This window comes from Cydia amplana, chromosome Z (genome assembly GCF_948474715.1).
Source record: "Cydia amplana chromosome Z, ilCydAmpl1.1, whole genome shotgun sequence".
NCBI lineage: Eukaryota > Metazoa > Arthropoda > Insecta > Lepidoptera > Tortricidae > Cydia > Cydia amplana.
In genome coordinates, this window is record NC_086096.1 from 29696071 (window position 1) to 29721459 (window position 25389).

The window sequence follows — 25389 nt, forward strand, 5'->3', positions numbered from 1 at the left end:
ATCATTGTTATGCGGGTCTGCTACCTACTTCCGCAAACAATCAGCTTTCACTTGGTGGTCATTGAAACCTAATAATTCCTACATAATATACTTCTGATGATACTATGATTTACCAAGTGCTTTACTCGTTGTAATGATATTGATATTGTTAAGTTAGTTTTAATAATGTAGTAATGTTAAAAAGAAGGGTGTAAGTTTTTAGTTGCCAAAAGTAGTTAAAAATTAACACTTATTTCTTAATATTTGCCCTAATACCTGCAAAAAAATATCGCTTTCGGCGTGGATATTGCTTTATACACAATCATAAAAATACTAATGGACATTCTTTTTAATCGGACACTATCTAACTACACAATCATTCTTGGAAATAAAAAAAGTATTTAAGTGTATAAGTGACAGCAAAGAAATGGTGCGATTGTGAGACGTTAGTGAACGGCAACCGCGTGAATAACGGCCGAGTTGAGTGAAGCGGTGCAGCGGACCGTGCGGCCGACGGCGGCGTCGGCGTCGGCACAGGCGCGCCGCGCTAGCCCGGAGTTGGTAACAAATTAAACACCTAAGAAGCATTAATAGACCTTTAGCACCTTTGTAGTGACTTTGATTAAGTACGGAATTGGGAACAACGAACTTTTTTGACATATGTACACGATAAAAAACGTAAAAAATAACTTACTTAATATTATTATCATTTATCATTTGAATACAACAACTACATCCCCGCCTGAGGACAATATTTTCAACAAATATCCATTCAATAAAGTCTTCATAACCATTATTTATATTTTGTTATCGATCACATTATGTTCAACGACACCTCTATATTTTTAATATTTTTCAAAAATAAGAAAAAGTAACAAACATTGTTATCAGATCTTCATACGCGAACGACTATATCCCTGATGAAGTTTGTTTTACACCATATCATATGTTTGACATAATATACATATACAATAATATATATTAAAAATCAATTCATTATAAAAATCATTATCAACCATGATACATCTGGCAATATTTGAATGATGATAGTTCATAAGACGGATATATTATTACATACAACTTGCATTATATGTATTATTAGTCGTATTTTTACTTCTTACAAAACAACAACTACTTTTAATTATCCCTAGATTAGTTTAATCAATATTTTTCATAGACCAGCACTTAGGCGTCGGCAGAGCCGGGGCGGCGCGCAGCTTTCGCGGCGGCGGCGGCGGCGCGCCTCCGAGTCCTACTCGTTACTACCTACTTCAATGAAGGCTCGCAAATCTATCAAAACAAATTCTGACACAAAAAAATACCAATTCTTCTGTCAACTATCTATTGTTCCAATGAGCAAAATAATTTTCTTCAGTTCTTTACGTACAGTGCCATCCGTGTATTAGTGCTTACTTACAACCTATAAAAAAGTATAAATAAATCCTTTTCTGAGTATGAAACATACTGAACAACGCGGAACCAACTACGGCCAGTAGTTATTTCTAAACCAGCAGAAGTATCATCAGATTGTAGGTGAAGCCGCGTTACCCAGTAGTAAGGATCTGCTTACAATCACGTAGCAGATATGTTCCTAATATGTATATGTAATTAATTAAAACATTTATAAAATAAGGTTGGTGTTGTAAATCAACTGAGTCATTGACGGTAAATCGTAAATGACGTAGATAAATTTCGTTTTTTTTTTCAACTTTTAAAAATACTGTCTCTATGTAAACTAGTTTAGCAAAAATAACTAAAAAGTATAAAGTGCCTATTAACGATGTTGCTGTAAAACTCTATTTAAAATATAACATCTTCACTTCAAGCAAAATATCGTTTGTGCCTGAAATATTAACATACTGGCCGGAACTTCGGCTTACGAGATAAAATGCATAAGTGGAGTACATTTGGTGTTTCTATTTTTTGACTTTTGAGTGTATCGAGCATTCGGACACAAATATTCACTTAGAGTAAGTACGAGCATCGCACTCGCGAGGCGCGGCGACGGCCCCGCCCCGCCAGGCGCGACCATCATTGAACTCGTAACCGCGCAGTAATTTATTATCATAATACAGTACTAGTAGAAGTTCTGATCGCAAACATACGATCGCGAGACGCGGGGGTGCGACGCACATGAACGTAAAACTATAACCTCGAATCGCGCACATTCACTAGATGCTTGTAGGCTGTCCAGTGGGTCCGTAAGTGCGTGGCGAGCGGCAGCACGAGCGCGACGGCGAGCAGAGGCGGACGCGGCGCGCGAGGCGGCGCGGCGGACGGCGCTGCGTACGGCACGGAGCAGGTCGACAGGCGCTCCTCCACCGGCGCGCAGTGCTCGGCCTCGGGCCGCGCCGCCTCGCTCAGCCGCGACTCGCAGCGGTAGCACAACCGCTGCTCGCAGTACCAGTAGCAGCACTCGTCCCATCCGTAGTTGGACTTATTCTTCTGTGCGCCCGTTTCTGGTATTCGGGGATCTGAAAACATTACAGGCTTACTTTAATTTACGTTCGCCTACTTCACTGGAGAGAGGTAGATAAAAGTGGTGGAGCGCTCACAGATATCGATTCTCCCCAACTTGCCTAATTTTCAAACATATAAGACATTTTCTTTGTGCTAACGCAGAAAAGGAAAGCCTTGTTAGCTCCGGCTTTTAAGAATATTTCTATAGTTGGTAAAACCAAATTGTCAGTAAATAAGAACAAAAAAAACTATAGGTACTCATCCTTCTCTTTTGGGTGCTAGTACTAGTGTAAGACAAAGATAGTATGATTATCTCTGTCTGTTTGAAATGAGACAGTCCTTTGACAAACTATAACGTGCCGCCACTGGTAGATAGGTACGCTCATACACATCCATCCGGTTAGATGTAGATAGATACAGTTTGCAGAAAAAGTAACTAAAACAAAGTTTTCATAATAATCTGGACTATCTAGCTCTCATTTTCTTAGGGCCGGTTGGACTAACAGCGTCTTTCAACGGCACGTATACAGTGTGGAAAGATAAGTCGGGCCCTGGAGGGAAACTACCTTAAATCCTTATGCTGGCTCATTTTACTTAAAGGAGACATTCCTTTATTTTTAAAAAGAAACAAAGACCGTAATTGCTTTTCGTTCCGTTACATACTGTATATAATGGTCTCGTCTTGGTAACATTTTACATCAAAATGGGATTGTTAAATTAGAGTTGGCCTCCAGTTTGTTGATTGCGAATGTTGCAAAGCACTTTTAATAAAAAGCGGCCAAGTGCGAGTCGGACTCGCCCATGAAGGGTTCCGTATTTAGGGGATTTATGACGTATTAAAAAAAAACTACGTACTAGATCTTGTTCAAACCAATTTTCGGTGGAAGTTTGCATGGTAATGTACATCATATATTTTTTTGAGTTTTATCATTCTCTTATTTTAGAAGTTACAGGGGGGGGGGACACATTTTACCACTTTGGAAGTGTCTCTCGCGCAAACTATTCAGTTTAGAAAAAAATGATATTAGAAACCACAATATCATTTTTGAAGACCTATCCATAGATACCCCACACGTATGGGTTTGATGAAAACATTTTTTTTGAGTTTCAGTTCTAAGTATGGGCACCCCCCCAAAAAAATTTTTTTTTTCTATTTTTGTGTGAAAGTCTTAATGCGGTTCACAGAATACATCTACTTACCAAGTTTCAACAGTATAGTTCTTATAGTTTCGGAAAAAAGTGGCTGTGACATACGGACGGACAGACGGACAGACGGACAGACGGACAGACGGACAGACGGACAGACGGACAGATGGACAGACGGACAGACGGACAGACAGACAGACAGACAGACATGACGAATCTATAAGGGTTCCGTTTTTTGCCATTTGGCTACGGAACCCTAAAAAGGGTACGTTCGCATCCGGTTACGGTGATCTATCGTTACGTACCTACGTACTATTAAAAATAGAGCGTTATTACTACGGCTGGTCATATCCCGCTGACGGTGAGCCAAATGAGATATGGTGACGCGCACGATACGTCTTCATTGGTTTTTAGATTATGGAGTTATATTACATATTTTAATGTCTTTTATTTCTTTATTTCCGTGTCTATAGTGTGTGATGCGAAAATATAAGAGGCCTTCTTATCTCCGAAGTTTACCAAAGAAATCTTATGAAATTTGAAGGAAAAGTTTAACCACACCTCCATTTTTGAATTTATTTACCCACCTTTGCGTGTTTTTAGAAACGTATTAAATTAATAATCTAATATGCTAACAACACACATTATACCAATATTTTAGAACCAATATGCTGAAACAACGTGTTTCAAAATTGAAGAGAAATAATGTATACCTAATTGAAATAAAAAGCCTTGCATTTATGTGTTACATGCAAGGCTTTTGGGCATCAATAAAAAAAATATGGAGCTTCGTTATAAACAAAGAAAAAAGTGCTCCATTTTTACATGTGTCTGTTTGGCCCGATGGTTGACTGGTAGAGAATGCCATTAGGCATTAGTCCGCCAGTTGTGCATTATTTTTATGTTTTGTATAATAATACATAAATAAATAAATAAAAAAGTAAGAGGGGTAAAAAAGAAACTACTTTTCTTCGGAAGATTTTAGGGCTTCTGATTTCCTATTATTAAGCGTTAAGTCGTTTTACACACATTACGTTACAAGCATTTTGTATGTAAAAGTTGATTGTATGTAAATCAACATGTGTATAAATTAATCGTATAATAAACAATACAACTAAATCTAAAAACAATACTATATTCTAGAGTTAGACCAAGAAAAGTCTGCAGCGATTTTGATAGCCCACGCAGTGCAAGTGTTATTTATACGTCATAATTTCATAGAAGTTTGACATTTATAATAACACTGGCTGCTGGCTAAGGGCTGTCAAAATCGCTGCAGACTTTTCTTGGTCTAACTCTATTGAAATTTCTATGAGATTACACTAAATACATCTTTCAAATAAAATAAAAATAGTTTAAGTCGATCCACATGATAAATAATTATCCCTAAACGAATGTCAACTGCAGCTGCTTGCTGTAGCGGCGGCGTCGTTGTTGCCGACGCAGTAACAATTTCCTTGCAATGAGTGACGTTCGCCGCCGCATTACCGTAGCAATTATGACGTTCATTCCGACACTCATTTTATCAAGAAAATTGTCAGATACAGTGGCGCTGTAATCACATTCTTGTGTTTTATTAAAATATTGTTTTTACGAAGTTTCAAGTTCCTAGAGTCTGTGCGGAAAGAGAAGAGTCGTGGATTGTATTGGGCCCCATTTCACGACTGCTCTTTCCGCACAGACTCTAGCTTAAAATAAAACTTGAACATGACTTGAACCCGATACAAACTTTCATCCCCTTTTTAACCACCTTAGGAGTTGATTTTTCAAAACCGTTTATTATTTCTTGTACACAGTATAACGGGTTGGCTTAAAGCTATCCGGTGGCGAATGCACTAGTCCCAAAACGCACTATTAGTCAATACACTCTAATTTCGAAAGCCCCTCTTCTCATAAGAAACTAGGCCCAAAATACCATATTTCCAAAAAGGCTCATTCTCGATTTACACGAGAACCATTGAGAACTAGTCCCAAAATACACCTTTCCCAAAATACCCCAAATTGTGTTCACCTGTGCGTGGCGTAATACTTTATTCTCATAATGCGTAGGTCTCAAAACACTCTAGTTCCAAAATACCCTATTTTTTTGGAATGTCTCTTTGTGACTGCTTTCAGCCGTAATCATTACCCGTTTGATGCCTAAAATTTTTTTTTCAAAAATAGGATTTATTTAATTATTATTTTGAGCTATACAGGGTGTAATCGTTAAGTGTTGCTCGGCGATAGTTCCGTAAATATAGCAGATATCAGAAAATTTCAAATTGATATCGAAAGTGCATATAGTGAAAGTGAAGGGCAATATACACACGAGTGTTTTAATGCCTGTGTTGATAAAGCAGTGTATGGAACTATCATAATTAGGTGGGCGAGAAACTACCCTCATTTATGGCATTAAATAATTAAATAATGCCATAAATGAGGGTAGTTTCTCGCCCACCTAATTATGATAGTTCCATACACTGCTTTATCAACACAGGCATTAAAACACTCGTGTGTATATTGCCCTTCACTTTCACTATATGCACTTTCGATATCAATTTGAAATTTTCTGATATCTGCTATATTTACGGAACTATCGCCGAGCAACACTTAACGATTACACCCTGTATAGCTCAAAATAATAATTAAATAAATCCTATTTTTGAAAAAAAAATTTTAGGCATCAAACGGGTAATGATTACGGCTGAAAGCAGTCACAAAGAGACATTCCAAAAAAATAGGGTATTTTGGAACTAGAGTGTTTTGAGACCTACGCATTATGAGAATAAAGTATTACGCCACGCACAGGTGAACACAATTTGGGGTATTTTGGGAAAGGTGTATTTTGGGACTAGTTCTCAATGGTTCTCGTGTAAATCGAGAATGAGCCTTTTTGGAAATATGGTATTTTGGGCCTAGTTTCTTATGAGAAGAGGGGCTTTCGAAATTAGAGTGTATTGACTAATAGTGCGTTTTGGGACTAGTGCATTCGCCACCGGATAGGCTTAAAGTAATGAGAATTTTTATTTTCAAAAACATCAATAAAAACTCAATTGCTATAGGTTTAAGGATTTTTTCTACTCCCGTACTTTTATTTGTCATTTAAAAGGTCGTACACACACCTTTAAACCCCTATGTTATAGTTGTCAAGACAAGTCTTTAGTCTATTCCCCAAAAAAGTATTTGTGCATACACGCAGTATCTTTTTGGTACTTTTACGATACTTCGTGTAATTACCACTTAAAAAATATTGTATGAAATACATTGTTGCCAACCTAATTTTAATTGTCATCTCTGACAGATGAGTACTAACTAGTAGAAACAATAAAATTGCTTCAGAAATCAGAAACGCGCATGTGACGCCCGTAATATAGCAAGATCCATAGACTACGAACACCGCTTACATTGCTTTTTAGTATCCATAGGCTACTGTGGCCAAACTCGAGAAAAAACTGTCCAAAATTGTAATTTCACTAAGAGCAAGTACCAGGGCCTCATGAGTTACAAGGTGTCGCTGACCAACCGGCCGTGGGGCGCGGGGCGCGGTGGCCGGGTCGCGTATCTTAGCTGCTGTATACTTTTGGTTTGTTTACCTACATATGTGTCCTATATGATTCCACTTGTTTAAAGTATTATTTTTGTTGAATGAAAAATATTTGTTAAATTTACAATTTTTTTTCAAAGTGCTTGGTCGTAGAAAAAGTATTGTATGCAACGTTGTTTAACTGAGTCAAAAAATACTCGTGGCGTCTTTATTAACAATTTTCGGCTTCGCCTCAAATTGTTACTCACACCACTCGCCGTTTTTGACCCCTCTTAAACAACGGTTGCATAAAATACTATTAATATGGTAAACTCAATCGTGTTTTATGTTTTAATTTCATATTATAATATTGCAAAAGGTCCCGCATCTTCGATTTTTCTCAGCTTACTTTTCACCGTTAGCATCATACTTTGGACGACATTCAAAAAGGGAAAAAGCGATTTCGAGGGCAGTGGTCAGAGACTCGTCGGGTCCAGCAATAAATGCCGACGTGTATCAACGTGACTGCTTACCTATAGTTCGCCAGTTCATTACTAAGTATCATTCTGATGGTAAATATATATTTTGGCCTGATTTAGCTAGCTCTCACTACGCCACGAGCACACAAAACTGGTTGAAAGGCCATGGCATACATTTCGTACCAAAGGACGCCAACCCTCCGAACGTCCCTAAAGCTAGACCGATCGAAGATTTCTGGGCAATCTTGAGTAGACACGTGTATAGTGATGGCTGAGAAGCAAAATCATCGCAACAATTGAAACGAAGGATACAAAGTCAATTTAAAAAAAATAACTTGAATGTCGTCCAACGTATGATGCTAACGCAATGATTTATAACTCAAGATAGGTTATAGGCGTTCCAAAATTGAAGCGCTTAACTTGTGACAAATTGGACAAGTTGCCTTTAGACGCGGCTGGACAAGCGATAAATGTGCACGTGTTAACGAACTCCCGCACACTGAAAGAGAAAGAGACGACCTTATGTTTAACAACGAGTGTGACAAAGATGGATGGAATGAGAAAATTAATCAAAAATAACAGATTTTTTCGTAGGCACAGAATTAAATATGGAAGTATTTTTTGTGCTCCTCAAGTATGAGTATAACCTATCTATTGCTAACGGTGAAAAGTAAGCTAAGAAAAATCGGAAGAAGATGCGGGACCTTTTGCAATATTATAATATTAAATTAAAACATATAACACGTTTGAGTTTACCATATTAGCAAGCAATTGAGTTTTTAATGATGTTTTTAAAAATAAAAATTCTCATTACTTTAAGCCAACCCGTTAGACTATCCATCCCACTGAATTCGAATTTGAACGGAATTAGACTAATAATGCATAATTACATTTAATATAGAGCAAGGTTAGCAAGTATCGAATAACAGTACATACGAACCTAGGCATAGAAAGGTAGGTTCGCCGGCGTATTGTGTGGGGTACGCTGGCGCGCGGTCTGCGGGCAGGAAGTAGGGGCAGTGTTGCTCAACGAGCTGGCAGACGGACAGGCAGGGCTTGAGGCGAGCCAGCGGCCGGCCGGGCCCGGCGGCGGCGGCGCGCACCCAGCGGCCCACCACGCCGCCGCCGCGCCGTCGGTCCAGGTGGCCCACGCGCTCCAGGTGCCGCGCGCGCCAGCGCGCCGCGTGCTCGGCCGGCGCCCGCCGTGACCGCCCGCCCTCTTCGCCGCCCTCCTCACCGCCTTCTTCCACCCACAGCGGCACTATAGTGCTGCACGCCCACCGACGATACGTCTCCTGTAATTGTAAAATACTCAACTAAATATTGTTCATTGCATTCATTAGTACTTTATTGTCGAGGCTCGGAAGAAGCTACACGCTGGCTAAGGATTCGTTTTAAACGGACGACCTTGGGAGCCCGTTTAATTGAATCCGAAGCCAGCAAGTAGCCTTCCAGCCGAGTCATATATAGTGCTTTTCTCAAAAATGGTGCAAGAAATAGAAATATTTTACAGAAGCAACGTTCTAATTTTCACAGAAAAAAGTTAAACTATTAAAAAGATTTGCTTGCCGCCTTTAAAAAAAAAGAAGTGTATTTTTCTGCTGAAAATACGCCAACGTATTTGAGACACCTAAATAGTCGCGGTACCAACATTATAATAATAAGTGCTGATCATCTGTTTGGCTGTTTAATGGACCTATGCCTTCATTTGATATGGCCATTTAAAGTTTTAAAAAGTTTGGAACTCGTTAAATAATGGAATTTGTATGCAACATTGCAGTCCCGAAATCGAGACTGCAATGTTTTTAACTTTTTAATTTTTTGAATGACCATAAACTACGCACTTCGCGACCTATTTTTTAACCGGCAACCTCGACTTTGCCGTCCATTTTTGAGAAAAGTAATATTAATAATCAACTACCTGCTAAGTATGTAAGTATAGCCCCCTAAGTCCGAACAGCTTAAGTAGCAACAGTTGCAGGCAAACTTTAAAATACAGTTTTGCGGGGATCTGTATAGATTTAAGCCTTGTACTGTATGTTAATAATAATAAAAAATATATAAATAAAGTTTTGTTTTTGAATTCAGAAAATTAAATTAGGAATTGGGGCTCAGGAGTATAAAGAGACATGTGTACCTACATTTTATTAGGACTCAATTCTGAACCATTAGCATTTAACGAGAGTGAAGTAAGGACATTTTCTTTGAATACTTATATAATATATAAGGAGACATGAGATACATCGCACGGCTAAGGATAAAGAATAATGGTACAGAAAATTCTTTCGCTCTTTGGTTAGTCAACGGATTACATATGATGAAAAGATCGATTGTTGTAAATAAATATAAAGATAAATAGTAATTATTAATTATAACTTTTCAAGACATGCATAGACATATAGTCGATTCCGAAAACGGTGATAGGCGCGATGCCTAACAGAGTGTGGCACTCGAACTTTGACAATCTAATTTCGATTCGATTTGGATTTGACTTTACTCTCATTGCATCTCGCTCTCAATAATATAAAAGTATAGGCGAGATGATTTATTAAAGTTCGGTTCGAATGCCGTCGAGTAAACTTAACTCTGGCACATGTACTTGTAGCGCAACAACATAAAATATGTAGGATGTAAGCGCGCCTCGCATAGCTAGCAGATATACAAGATTTCGCAGATAAGAGTACAAATCATGAAATTATACTATTAAAATATTTAAAAAGATAACCAATGTTTCATCAGATCACACAGAAAGTCTTGCTAACGTGGGCAGAGAGAGAGAAACCCATTGTCTAAAATGGGTGACTACTGTGACTAGGCTATCCCGGATCATGGCGAATTAACTTGAGAAATTACCGGTGTCAGATTATATACTTTAATGTTGATGTGGTACGACCTTGACACAACTCCCAGTCCGCCAACTCACGCGCACCAATCAGCGCGAGCAATCGTCAAGGTAGAAAACCTCAACAAATTGTAGAATTTGTGTACCGCTTCATTACCTAAGTATTAATGACGAATTGACGACCTATGACGAATAATAACGCTTAGTTTTGGTATGTGAAAATTAAAAATTAACCAAGCAAGGCGAGTAAAGTGGTATGGAGATGGTTACTCTTGACGGTTCTCGACCCTTCTCACTGTTATCTTTATAGCCTTTTTAAAATTACGTCTCAGGAAAAATCACGTCGGTCGCTGAGGCAGTGATTAATTAGTTATCAAGAGTGCGCGCACGTTGCGTACACCGTCCGGCAAAATACTTTCCTGAATTTCCTGATAAGGAAAATAAATCAGTTAAAATATAAGCAGACTTTTTACCAACGGGAACAACAATGTTTTACATGTATACTATTGAATAGTGATTCAAAGGTTTAGTTCAAATGTTAGATTGTGTTAAGGTATTTTATAAACATCATATGTTATCAGTTGTTACTGTTTTATTTTATTAATGTGTCCTCCCGAGACCCAGGAGAAGTTATTTTATTTTTGAATGTGGTGTTTAACTTGCGTCGGTATAAACATAGTTATAAACATAGTTTAGTTATATAAATAAAATATAGCTAAACATCAATGAAATCCGACAGTGAAGCACAATTTCAATAAAACATAACATGCAAAAAGTAATGGTATTTAAGTATTCAGAAAATACCATACCATACATATACCATAGAGATATTGTATAGTCTGTAAAAAAGCGGCAAAGGCCATAGTCGGTAAACCAGTATATGACCTACGATCACAACCGCCAAAAAAAATGGAACTTTTTATTTAATCTTAATTTTCTTTTTGAAGTGAAAACATATTTAGCGGCGTTGGGCACTTTTTGAGGTGGGGAAAAAATGATAAACTCGAGCAGCGTAAGGCGATCACGTGACCGTAAGCCCCGTAAGGTGACCACTCATAATTTAAATGGCATTTAAATCAATAAAGAAAAACTCAATGTTATTTGACATTTATGTTGCGGACTCCTTTTCAAAACTCTTTACCTATGTTCAAATAATTTGACGTTGTCATGGCAGTATGTAAATAAACATGTCAATGAAAAAGTGTGATCTTATTTGAGAATGATAATAATATACATAATATAATAAATAAATAGAATACCTCCGCTAAACGTATGTATCGTGTTACCGGGCGTCGGTAACATAGTGAGGTGAGTTTTCACTTCTATCGGCACTCCCGGAGTGCAACCGTTGTTGCTTGTTTTTTTTTGTGACAACCAGTATTGTTATTTTTGTGACAACGCCAATCATTATAAAGAACATTATTTGAAAATTTGTGATTGGTTACATAAAGACTGAAAGAGAAGATTGTAAATAAAGACCGAAAAAAAATAGATTTAAGAAAACTTAATAAATTCATTAGTCAAAAACTGTCACAATTAGGATGTTGATATGATACTCAGCATAAATATTTTTCACTAGAAGAGGTAGCCATAAAAAAACAGAGTATGTTTAACGCAAGGGCCGATTTACTATGGAAAGCCGACTATGGCCTTTAAAAACTGTGCCTGGCGGCGCAAAGGGTTATCGTCCCATAGAAAATTCGAATTCATTCATTTTTATACTGCCAAAGTTATTTGACCGCCTAAATCCACCAAACAATCCACCAAAGTATTACTGCAATTTGCCGCCAGAGTGCAGCACTAGTGACTTAAGTATACCATAGAGTAACTTATACATACTGTACCTTAAACTGTTTTTTGACAATTTTTCACAGACAATCAAATATGACATTGATACATCAAGGCGATTTGCTTACAAAGGGCCTACCGGGGAACGCGAAATCGAAACTCAGCTATCTGCCTCTTTATCGCTCGAATATGCAAGAGTGATAGAAAGGTTAGATAACAAAATGTCTGTCATTGCAGACATGGCGTCTCCGTTTGGTTATATGCTCCAAGTCCGAGATAGTAAGTTGCGTTTAGTAGATTTTTTTTAAATTATAAAAAAACATTCCGAATTGAATTTGCAAAAATGAAAGTGAATGGAAATCACATCAATTCAAAAACAATTGAACTCGCTAATGACGGTTTTTATGGAAGAAATATTGCGGATCGAAATCTTACACTTTACACCGTTCGATTTCTACAAGAAACTACAAAATTCGAAAAGTAAAAACTTTTTGCTTCAAAATAGTAGGCAAATAAATACGGAGTAGATCAATGCCGGTTGCGGTAACAAGCTAAGTACCTACCTACTTAACAATTAAATGGAATCGATCGAAGACTTTCCGTTTGCCGGAGCGCATCCGACAACAGCGACTCAGAAAGGAAATTATCACTTTAAGTATTCAGTTTGTTAGCAACTCTTCCTCGGTCGCCTAGTTTCGGCAAATTATTAAATTAGGTATTGTTTTTAGTTTTTAATTTTAGTTTGTATATTTTATTTTAAGGCCTTTTATTGTTTGTTCTTTATGTTAGGGTTCCGTGCCTCAAAAGAAAAAACGGAACCCTTATAGAATCACTCGTGCGTCTGTCTGTCTTTCTGTCCGTCTGTCACAACCAATTTAGATAAAATTTGGTACACATAATTACCTATGTAAGTTTGTGACCCAAAGACGGACACATAACGTAAACAGATTAATTTTAAACATGGAGGCCTTTTTTGAGAATGAGAAAATTATTAAATAAAGTTTTTCAAATGAAAGAACTTATTGTGAGAATCTAAAAAAAATATTTTATAATTTTAGGATAAATGTGACGTCCCACGGATAAAGGTAAGGTCACCCGGGGCGAAAGCAACCATGAGGCTAAGGTAACTAATTGAAGTTTCTCTCAATGTAATGGTTTTTATAAAAAGCGCCATGTGTTGGAGGGTAGAAAAATAATTGCTCTATAAAATAAAACACAAATGACGCTCCTAAATCGCTCACTGTTGTACCGACAGAGCAAATTTTATCAACCGCCATTTTGAAGCAACGCTTTGCATTGTGGTGTGTTACGTTTTGTGCCAAAAAAAATATTTCAAACCGTTTTCTGCAAAACGTAACGTTCATCCTAAAGAAAAGATAAAACTTAAGTGCATTTGGTATATTTATTTGAACTGTAGGTCTTGCAATTAATATTTTATTGATATAGTTACATTAACCTCAACTTTTCGAGCACATGGGTTATTGCAACTATTTTGACAGTTGCAATAGCCCCATAGTTTTTGTATGAAAAGTGCCATTTGCTAGTGATGTTCCGTGTCGATATTTCGATAAAGGAATTTCGCATATTTTTGTGACTATTTATAGCCTGACCAGTAATATATGATAATTGTCAAGAGGGCGCTGTTATTCTCATGTATAGGGTGACAATTCAGTGTAGTATGAAAAAATTAGTTCCGCAACATGGCGCACCCTCAATAGATCCTGGTTCACCTATAAGATCTGCAATGGGGGCTATCGCGTGTGAATTTGCCACTAGAGGCGCTAGTGTCGGGTGAGGTCCAATAACATTCACTTTTAGCTGGTTGTGGCGGGTTTCGTGACATAAATTATAATTTCTTTAATATATCTGTTGAAAAGTGATCTCCTTCGTGAAATTATCGCAAATATGGATTATTTGGACTAACAATTTTTTTTACAAAAAATATTTTTAATTATTTTTGCGTACGAAACGGAACTGCACAACATTGCGGCATAGCTACTCGATATGATGATAGTTAATAAACTTAATGAGATTCAAGATTTAAAATTTTGTTTTGGCGCCGATCTTATAAAGTCGCCTTTGACAGCTATACCTCTGGACCTTAGTCAACAGTGGCGCCAACATGTGAGCAAAGAAACGATAGTCCCCATTGGTGCGAAGCATGTAAGACTTTTATAACAAATGACAAATGAGTAGCTTAAATAAGAATTGGATTTTTTTTTCCAAATTTATATGGGACCATCTTTCGCAAAGATGCAAAGTTTTATTTGGATTGTTTTCGTAAGTAAGTACTTGTTATTTTACTGTTGAATACAGATGTTTCCTTTAGTTTGTAAGAAAAAAATAGAAACTGTTTTTATTATGTTGATTATTTAAATGTCCAATTTAAGAAATAAGTCTGTTTTTTCTTCTTTACCTTAGGTATCAGATTGACGAATGCGTATGTTTCTTAGCATTTCACACAAGGCTTTATAAAAGAGCTCGTACTTAAAACACTGTTTTCTTGTCATCTTTGAGCTATTAACAGTAAACAATTCAAATTACAATAAAAACTCAAGCTGCATAGCTTAATGATTTCAACGAATACTGAAGTCATATGAAGATTTATCGATAAGTAGTATACCAACACTAGCCACTATGGAAGATAGTTGCATTTACCCCATTAAAATGAAAAAATGAATTTGCTGGAGACTGAGCCCTATTCTCTGCGACTAGATACCATTTTCGGATAGGTGTTGCGTGAATAAACGTGTACTCTTACCCTCAACGTTTAGTTACTGATTACAATAATGTTATAAGTAATAGTCACATTAACCTCAAGGTGGGGTCAATGTAACTATTACTGCTCTCGTGGCACAATAAAATAAATTATTGAAAAACCTAAGCTTGTTTGTAGTGTAATTAAAGTTGAAAACGTTCATTGAAATGTGAGCAATTAAGTACATTTATTTGAATAACCCTTCTAATTATATAGCTCATGGTAGAGGGCGGCAAAAATATTATACTATTTTTTTAGTTGCTTTCGCCCCGGGTGACCTTACCTTATAGCCGTTGGCGCTTACGCTATTATTAACGCCGCTCCGCCGCCGCGCGCTATTATTATTGCGGCGCTATGCGACGTAAGCGCCAACTGCCATAAGGTACCTTTTGCCGTGGAAAGTCACAAATAATTTAGAAGTAATTCAAGAAAATAGGCAAAAATTATCATATCCCTTTATCTCCGAAACTACTGGGTCTAAAATGATGAAAGACCTACCTATGCCTACCCTATAAATGACAGGAAAACCTATTAAAAATGTGCAGTCAAGCGTGAGTCGGACTTAATTACTTAGTTTTTGATATTGTTAAATATTGTGTAATGTGCGGACACGGTCGCTGTGGCCAAAATCGGTCAGGAGAGCATCATCATCATCAATGTACGGAACCCTTTTTTTTACATATTATCCAGGTTTGGTTCAAACCATTTTAGTACACGCAAAGAGAATTTATTGTAATACTTTTGACAGTCAGAGTTACCGGAAATTGCATAGTGTCTGTGGGAAATTGTATGGAGCTGTACAGCGCCATCTTGTTTAGCTGTCAAATTCAAAGTACGAAATTGTTTTGGATTTTACACATCTTACTCAAACAATGTATTTTTGGTACACGACACGCTAGACGGTGGTGACATGGCCCTTACGGCCACGTTACCAATCTTCTCCCAACAAGAGCAGTCGCTGGTCACAAGGTCGACCAAACTGCATACTAATTTAAAAAAAAAAAAAAAAAAAAAAAGACACGCTAGACTAGACTAGTTATTTTTCAGGTACCTACAGTTAGCATCAATAGTACATGAGACAACGCACCAAAATGGTCTGATACACTGAAATATTTTTCCAGACAGAGATATATTTCGACAGTTCGCGTTCAAGTATCGTCTGCAACAGTTAGATTGTAGTACCTACAATAGAAACGTATCACTTTTTTTTAAACTATCTGAAAATGGTAAATACTTTTGAAGCATAGTCTAAGACGCTACTTTTGATTATGACTGTAGTTTACAGTTTTACACACAATAGGGGCAGTCTGAAATGAAACCAGTGGTTATATTTTTCCAAGTTTCTAGAAATACATTTTCGTAATTTAATAGGGGGTTTGTTCCACGATGAAAGATAGTTTTTTAATAACATATTTACCTATCGGTAAATATCATTACGTTCCAGTTCAGTGTGCCAAAGATGTAAGGTTATTAAAGAGGGAAACGAGTTTTCTGCATGTAACACTATAACTTAGGGTAAAACGGGGGTATAGTTGCCTTGATTGCAATTAAGTACTCTAGTTTCGCAAATGAAACACATGTTATTTTATTTAACTAAGTTGACCGTGTTGCATGTCTCTGTGCAAGTGCATGTGACGGCTAGGTGCGATCAAAGTTTTTGTGGGATAAATATCCTCTTTCTCGACGGGGCATCTATATTAAACATAATTTAAATGGATTAGGCAACTGGAATGGATTTGGGATAGTTGTCCCAAAATTTAGAGGTCCGCAAAAATCGCCAACACTCTGAAAATATCAAAGATAATGTTAATTCCTTTTATAAAATTGAAGATAATAAACCAAAATACCTACCCGTTTTACAAATAAGGCATCTTGCTTTTTGTACTATGAGATATCAAGTAATTTCAAAAAGTGGGGCATCTATCCCCCTTTTACCCTATTCGGTGTATCTAGCCACCACCTACTTCGTCCACGTAGAATTCGTAGAATTTATGTCCCTGCTACCTTAGTAATACTTTCTACCCTAATTTTATTGCCCAGGTACTAAACTAAAATTGTGACAAATTTCCTCCAAATCCTTTATTGAAATAAAAAAGCAGTCATAAACACAAAAGACTTTTCATCACACTTGCTCGAAAAAGATCTTATTTCATGCAGGCGTACTGAAGGACAAAGGCCTATATTGTTCCCGCGGGAGTTATGGATTATGAAAAAAAAGCTATAACTCACAAGTGAGTTATGGCTTTTTTTTAATTATGTCACTAATTCATACGAACCAAGTAGTTTTAAAAGAGTTTTTTTAATTATGTCACTAATTAATACGAACCAAGTAGTTTTAAAAGAGTTTTACATTGAAAATACTGACGTTTATATATTTTTTTGTGTATGTTTAAAAATATTTAATTTGATTAATTTAATAGCCGTTTAATCTGTCAGCTCCCACGGCTCATATATGAGCCAGAACGCTTATGGTGACGTCATATCGTGGGATTCGACAGGTTAAATTATTGTTTACACAATTTTCAATTATGGCTGAATCCGGATGGGTCTGTGCCTTAGAATCCTAACCTGCCAAAACAAGACAATATGGCGGACGATTGTTTGGAATGTCACCGTATTTAAGAATGATTTCGCTTAAAATTTAGTTTTTTGTTCGCAAGTGTGATGAAAAACATTGTGTGTAACTCCGGGGGTAAAATAGTTATTTGTACAACAAGAGATCAAAGTTTGATATTTCTTCGAGTGCTTATTTTGAGTCCCGCGCAAGCGAAAGATTCTATAATAGATTCACGAGCGTAGCGAGTGAATCTAATTTAGAATCTTGAGCGTAGTAAGGGACTCAAAAGCGCACGAGATGTAAATAACTTTGATCTCGTGTAGTACACAACATTTTTCACCTCAGCAGTGAGAACATATTAGAGAACCCGAAAAATGTATTCCTTCTTCATCACTTACCTCTATTCACTCATGTTTTCTTAAGATATACCAACAATTAAATTTTCACCTCAGCAGCTCGAACAAGGGTACTTTGCTACTTAAAAACAGTGAGCAAAATCGCATTTTGCTCACTGAGTGAGCAAAATCTCATTTTGCTCATTTTGTCTCACTTAGTGAGCAAAATGCGATTTTGCTCACTGTTTTTAAGTAGCAAAGTACCCTTGTTCGAGCTGCTGAGGTGAAAATATTGTTACTGTCTTTATATATAGACTCTCGTACAATATTTCACTTACCCTCCACGTTGCACGATGTACTATTGACCAGAACACATACAGTGACATCTATCGGCAAATCGCCTAAGTCATTTGGGCGACCGGTAGTATATATGCATGTTGGTTTTTCAGGGATAATTCTTTATCACGTGAACCGATTTCAACAGTTTTTATTTTATTTATAAGGTGTTTTAATTGTAATCTCATAGAAATTTCAAGTACCTATAATAAACACTCGCAAAGGTAACAAAATTTCAATTTCAATTATAACCTTCACAGCTTTAGGTTAGAAAAAAATGCTTAGTATCATTATAAAAAATGCTCGTTGGGGGAAAACGGTCGGTTTTACGATTTGAGCCAAACATTTTATAATGCATGAGTACAAAAAAATACATATCTTATATATACACAGCCTACAGTTTCATTTTTTGCTCGTATTACAGGCCACACCCGGTATACATGTTTATGGACGGTGTTGGGACAGTAAGTAATAAATTATAGCCACCTTTTGAGACCTCAGCGTGACGCGGCAGCCAGGCTCCCATCCATCAGAGGAGAAACTGCCTAGATACTTAGCAAGGATTATCACTAATACGCCAAGCAAGATATTAGGTTCCGGCATTTATAGATTAAGAAGTGATAAACACTCGTTTCCTTGAGAGACACATTTTTTTCTAGATTGTCTTAGTGTAGGTACATTTATTTTCATATTTGTATTTATAATTATTCAATACTATTATAAAGGTAGGAATTATAAAACCAATGCTTACATTATATTTACAATATTTCAGTCAACTTTTAGTAATTCTTTGGGCTTTAAGTTTGATAATGATAGCTGTAAGCTTAACTTTTTCGCAAGCTTAATTCAATAAGAAACATCGAAATTAATCGCCGACATAATATAAAGAAATAAAAAAGTAGGTAACATCTACACGCGTCAAATAGCTGGGACAACGCGGGGAAGATGATGATGTTGAAGTAAAACTTACAGAACAGTACTTTGGTCTATTAGCGCCAAGTTATATATGTAAATTATTATGTGGTTTTAAATTTCTATATACCTATCCATACTAACCATAGGCAGAGATAAGACTGCATAATAATATAATATGTATAGGTATAGGTATAGTGACTAGTACAGTGAGTATATTGAGTGAGTAGATAGTACTCGTCCGTGAATGTGTGATTTATTAACTCGGGAATTTATAGGTGTATTCTGGATTCACAAAGCTCTCACCGCTTTGTTAGCATTAAATGCTAATACATATTGTTGGTATACTAGTAAAGGCATTGGATTCTTTATAATAATTGCGTAGGTAATTTTTTGGTCTCATGTCTGTATTTTATTTATTTAAGATTCTTGATACTAACTTTGACGGTAATAGGGGCATTGGTGTTTAGTGCCTAAAATCGCACCCGCTTCCCCAAAATGAGTTAACACGACGGCTTTATTTGATGGCGATGCATCAAAAGACCGAATAATTAAGGTGCAGTGGACACACCCAGCAGTTTTTTAAAAATCGTAGTTTTTTTAGGTCATAATACGGTTGCCAAAAATATGAATAGCAATCTTGAGGCATTTCTCTAGTAACTTAATCGATTGGAAACCTAATTAAACAACTTTAGCCAGCAAAATCACAAACATAGGTAGGTCTAATACGCACGTTACAAACGAACTAGTAACTATTTTTGCGCAAAAGCTATCAAAATGATAATTGTTTCTAAAGATACGTAATATTATTTTTGATCGAACTCATCGATTACTTTTTTGTTGGTAAAAAATATAACAATAATATTCACAAACACAAACGGCCAATTACGAACCAAATCTAGTACCATATGTTGAAACCTCTTATTCCGAGGCAATATTTAATTAATGCCCAGAATTTTCTCATGGAAGTTGGAAGTTGGTATTTTTGGCGTTTCTGCCTGACTTAGAAGCGCTACTCTGTTTAATAATGCAGCCCGTAAAACTGTTTCAGAGTTGTTAAGCCGTTACCATTAATAATAAAACGGTTTACCTACAGAAAGCGATTAAACTAAATGAATTGTTTATTTTAGGTACCATAGTTATGGTGACTATGTACGTACGCCAAATAGGCCAATCAAATTAGACTTTTTCGTTCCCAACAAGCTGGCCTAATGAGCCACGATTAGCGCATTAACATTAAAATATGACTTGATAATTTTTGAAACATATTTTACGCTCACTGTTATTAAAATCGGGAAATTCATAATTTTTCGGTGGTAAACTTAGGAGATAAGGGAGGAAATGGTTTTTTTTCACATTTTTCTTCACTATGAAAAAAAATACAAAATTGTTTTGTAATGTTCAATTCGCGCTCTTTCAAATGATATCCCATTCGATCTACTAACTAGACTGAAATTTTCCCCCTCCCTCCTATTTATATAGGACATTTTCCATAAATAATAAAAAAATATTACTCTTCCAATGTGTTTGGGTTAGCGTTGTTCATAACTATTCTCAAATCGATAGCTTCAGTAGTTGTTCGAGATATTTCGCAATGTGACAGACAGACATACAGACGGACGCACGGACCGAGTTGCACCATAAGGGTTCCTTTTGTACCTTTTTGGTACGGAACCCTAAAAAGTTGTTATTGGTGAATAAAAGTTTTGATTTGCCCAAAAAAAAGTTCTAGGTACCTAGATTTTTTTCTAAGTACTTACCTTCATGTCAAACCTCTTGTACGGAATTTTACAATACATATTTGACGTTGTAAAATTGCGCGCTGGGGGCCGATTTTTGAATTTCGATCGCTCGATTTGGTCACTCGAAAATCGGTGGCAAAAGGCGAAATGCTAATTTTTGAAATACGAGCGATCGAAATTTGGAATCTATTGGTATTGACCACTCGATTTCAATTCTATTAGTAGAATTTAAATGCCTAGTAGTGGAGATATTAATTAACGAAATACACGAAATCGAGTGGTCGAAATTCAAAAATCGGCCCCCTGTACAGTACGAGCCCCGATGCAAATTAGTTCGTCTAGTTCCACATAACAATACCCAACACATAAAATTACCCAGTAATGGGAACCATAATAGTATGGAACTTGCTAACTATGTAAACAAAAGTCACCAGTAAATTGACATTCAGAGACAATTTTAATATGGCAAGTTCCATAGAATTACACTTTAGTTTATTTTGATCGTATAATAAAATTGCATGAGACTTTTATAGCTGAAAAAATTTACTTTTGAAAAACATTGTCTCTCCTACAGCACTGCTGCATGCATCATGCATGGGCTCAAAACCATATTGTCAGTACATTGGCAGAGCCGTGTTGCTATCCCTGGTATTTAATAGCCCTTTTCACATCTGTTATATTCCTACCCGTCAAATAAAAAATAAAAAATCGTTATTTTATTCCTTTCAGTACAAACGGTATTTCTTGTATTTGGATTTAGTTATTGTTGAATAGTACCATAAAGAATAGTAATATAAAATTAAACTACATTATTAAGCATTAAATATTAGTGATTTTTAAACTAAAACATTATTTTTGTATCAACGCGGAAACCTCAAAAAATGGTCTGACTAGACGAAAACATGTGCATCGGGGGTCGTAGTTAAGCATAGAATAGTATAATATGTACTTATTGACCGAAGCGTAGCGAAGGTCTACGTTTTGACTCGGGCATTTTGCTTTTGTATGTCCGGATGTTCTTCTCTACAGATCACAATTCTCAACCGATTCTTGTGAAATTTTGTGTCCAGATTCTATGAGTAAATAAAAATTTTTTGTCGATCCCGTTTTTGGAAATTTTCAAAAATGGAGGAGTTGTGATACCTCGCGCTTAAACAAATAGTCGTATCGATATCATAAGAGTATTTTCTTTTTAAGACATATTTACATAGTAAATGGCAAAAAATGCAGAAAAATTGTATTGCTGGTTTAGGCGGTATTTAGATATTTAGTTTGTACTCGAGAATGAGTAGCCGAATTTTGTCAGCTTAGCTAAGAACTATCATAGCGCATTTTGTAAACAATCGCTTTTTTTGTTTGCACACAGAAAGTCTGGGTTCGATCCCCAGTAAGACATAACTTTTTGTCACTTAAACTTCGTATTTTTTTTTAATAAATTAAAATCTTTGTATTGTTGATTGATCAAACCGCTGTGTGGCGCTGTCATCGTGCACGGTCCCAATAAACTATGCTCGCGAGGTCTACAGCTCACAGAGCCACTAGTGTTATTGCTGTAGACTTCGAGCATAACCCAGTGATGGCATTATTATGTATAAGCATTACATTACTGATCGCGATTGAGTTGCTCGCGGCACAATACACGTCGAGTTCTAGTCAGACTTCTGGTTAGTTCGTTTTGTTATTAGTATACATTTGAATCTGGCCGGGCTTGGTAGATATGTTACGATATAATATAGCTAGATATATTTGTAGGTCTAGGGAGACAGTAATTATTGTGGTTTTAATATTGCAGCGGCACGGAGCAGCTGTGACACAACGAACAATGCCGGCTTCATCTGGCCCGGTAATGGGTCACCTGCTGCAACTTGACAATGGCAAATGCGTTCAGCCGGCAAACAACGTATATGTACATATGTATAATGAAGTATATATTTTACTAGTTCATCCTTGCTTTAAATACATTTTAACATTCTTAACTTGCTTAACTACAACCACGGTTAAATCTATCTGGCAGATTATGCGATTTTGGTATTAAGAAGAGGTAATAGGGTAAGTAGATATGTCACCGTAAAATTGTAAACACTCGTCATATTATAATCTCGCTAGTTACATTATAAACTGAAAATAGGGAGATTATAATCTAACCTAACCTAACCTACGTTAGATTATAAACTAACGGGTTCACAATCTTACGGTGTCAGATATACGCCATACAAGCCATTTCCGTCAGTAGAAAAGAGCGACAAATTTAAAAAATCTAATTGCGAAGAGTTATCTTCCCATTGAAAATTTGAATTTCGCGCCTTTTTCTACTTGTTTGACCGGGTATATTTGCTGAGAGGGTTGAAATGATTTACCCGAGTTTGAAGTTAAGCGACACAATTGCTCTTAATAAGGTTTTACGAGCCGGTAAATAAAATAAAATGAAGACCGTTATGACGAGTTATGACATATTAAATGATGCTATGAATATAGGTGCGTAATCGTTAAGTTTTATGTGAATATGGTTGACTGGTAGAGAATGCCATATGGCATTAAGTCCGCCATTTGTACATTGTTGTATATATTTTGTGCAATAAAGTTTAAATAAATAAATAAAATGTTGGCGAATATTTCTGTCTCAAATAGGTTGGCGTATTTTCGGCAGAAAAATACACTTAAATTTTTAGGGTTCCGTACCTAGGCAACTAGGAACCAGGCCTTATAGTTTTGCCATATCCGTCTGTCTGTCTGTTCGATGCTCTGCTCCGTGATCGTGCTAGAAAGCTGCAATTTGACATGGATATTGGATATACATATAAATCAATAAATCCAATAGCCCTCCAATAAAATCTAGATAAATATTTTTTTAGGGTACCTACCGTACCTACACGTATAGTTGGGGGGGTTTAATTTCTATTTTCGGTTCAGCTCTTCGATGTGTGGTATCGTTGGATAGGTATTACAAAACGAATAGAGCTCTTTAACAAACTATTTTTGCTATAATAAGTGAATAGTTTTGAACGTAGGGGCACACTCGTAGCTGTGGTTGATATACAACAAATTGTGTCAAAATATTTTCAATAATGTTAATATTCAGAGAGGAAAATGAGGACTACGTTTGTATGAAAATGCGATTTCGCGTGTTCGGTATTCGTGTTAATTAACAAATCATTTTAAAATTCCTGCAGTTCCCTAAAATGTGTCTTTTCATAAATATTGCAATTTGTGACGTTATCTATGAAAAGGGACCTTATTGTCGATGGCGCTTACGCCTTTATTAACGATGCTCCGATATAAATACAATGCCGCGCGACGCTGAGCGGCGTAAGCGCATTTAATGTTTTTCGCTATGGATTACTATGTCCAGACATGCAGTCTCCGATTGAAAGTAGGTAAGTTCTTTGCCTTGTCTTTTTGGTTTCCTCGTATTCTACCTATATGAAAAGTAGATTATTTAACTTGGGTGAAAGGCACTAAGCATCATTTCATCCCTTCGTTAAAAATCTTCTATCGGTACTAATATCTCCAGTTTAGCCTATTGTGATGGAAGGGTAACTACGGAACCTTACACGACTACGACCTTACATTGGGCAAGGCCCGACATGCTCTTGGCCGGTTTATTTAACCTTTTGGACGCCAATGACCGATATATCCGCACCGTAGGTTCAACGCCAAAGACCGATTAATCGGTCACAGACCACAGAGCAACATTGACCTACGTTTTTGACCAACTTCAGTTTTGACACTTCAATGATGTGGCGTCTGAGTGACAGCTTTTGTGTTTGACACGGCGTGGAAAAGGTTAATTAAAAAAAAAGACGATAGCAAATATTTTCAATTGTTTATACTTTTCTGTGAAAATAAATATGTACGTAAGAAAGAACGAACGAAATATATACGTAAGTTGTTGTCTTGCACCATTTCCGAGAAAATCACTATCTTAGATAACTCGGCTGGGAGGCTAATTACTGATCTCAGATTCAATTAAACAGACTCCCAAGGTCGTCCGTTTAAAATTAATCCTCAGCCAGCAAGTAGCTACTCCCGAGCCTCGTCAATAATGAACTATTTATTGTTACCATAGGAAAAAACCGGCCAAGTGCGAGTCGGACTCGCGCACGGAGGGTTCCGCACCATCAACAAAAAATAGAGCAAAACAAGCAAAAAAAACGGTCACCCATCCAAGTACTGACCCCGCCCGACGTTGCTTAACTTCGGTCAAAAATCACGTTTGTTGTATGGGAGCCCCACTTAAATCATTATTTTATTCTGTTTGTAGTATTTGTTGTTATAGCGGCAACAGAAATACATCATCTGTGAAAATTTCAACTGTCTAGCTATCACGGTGTGTGAGATACAGCCCGGTGACAGACGGACGGACGGACGGACGGACGGACGGTCGGACGGACGGACGGACAGCGGAGTCTTAGTAATAGGGTCCCGTTTTTACCCTTTGGGTACGGAACCCTAAAAAGGATGTTTTGTGAACTGAAAGTACCGCAGAAGACAAACGAGAAATTCTTGTATATTTATATATATTTATATCGGGGATCTCAGAAACGGCTCAACAA

The 25389-nt window shown here is 36.8% G+C and overlaps 1 protein-coding gene across 1 annotated transcript in view; it reads right to left on the reverse strand.

The window, feature by feature from the left end:
• Positions 1-532: 532 nt before the first annotated feature.
• Positions 533-25389, reverse strand: part of LOC134661504 (uncharacterized) — a 76414-nt gene continuing 51557 nt past the window's right edge. Inside the window, exons 2-3 of the mRNA XM_063517620.1 lie at positions 8507-8861; positions 533-2453 (exon numbers count right to left, since the gene is read on the reverse strand). Of these exons, the coding sequence (XP_063373690.1) occupies positions 2125-2453; positions 8507-8861 (684 nt within the window). The 3' untranslated portion in view covers positions 533-2124. The remainder of the gene's footprint in view (positions 2454-8506; positions 8862-25389) is intronic.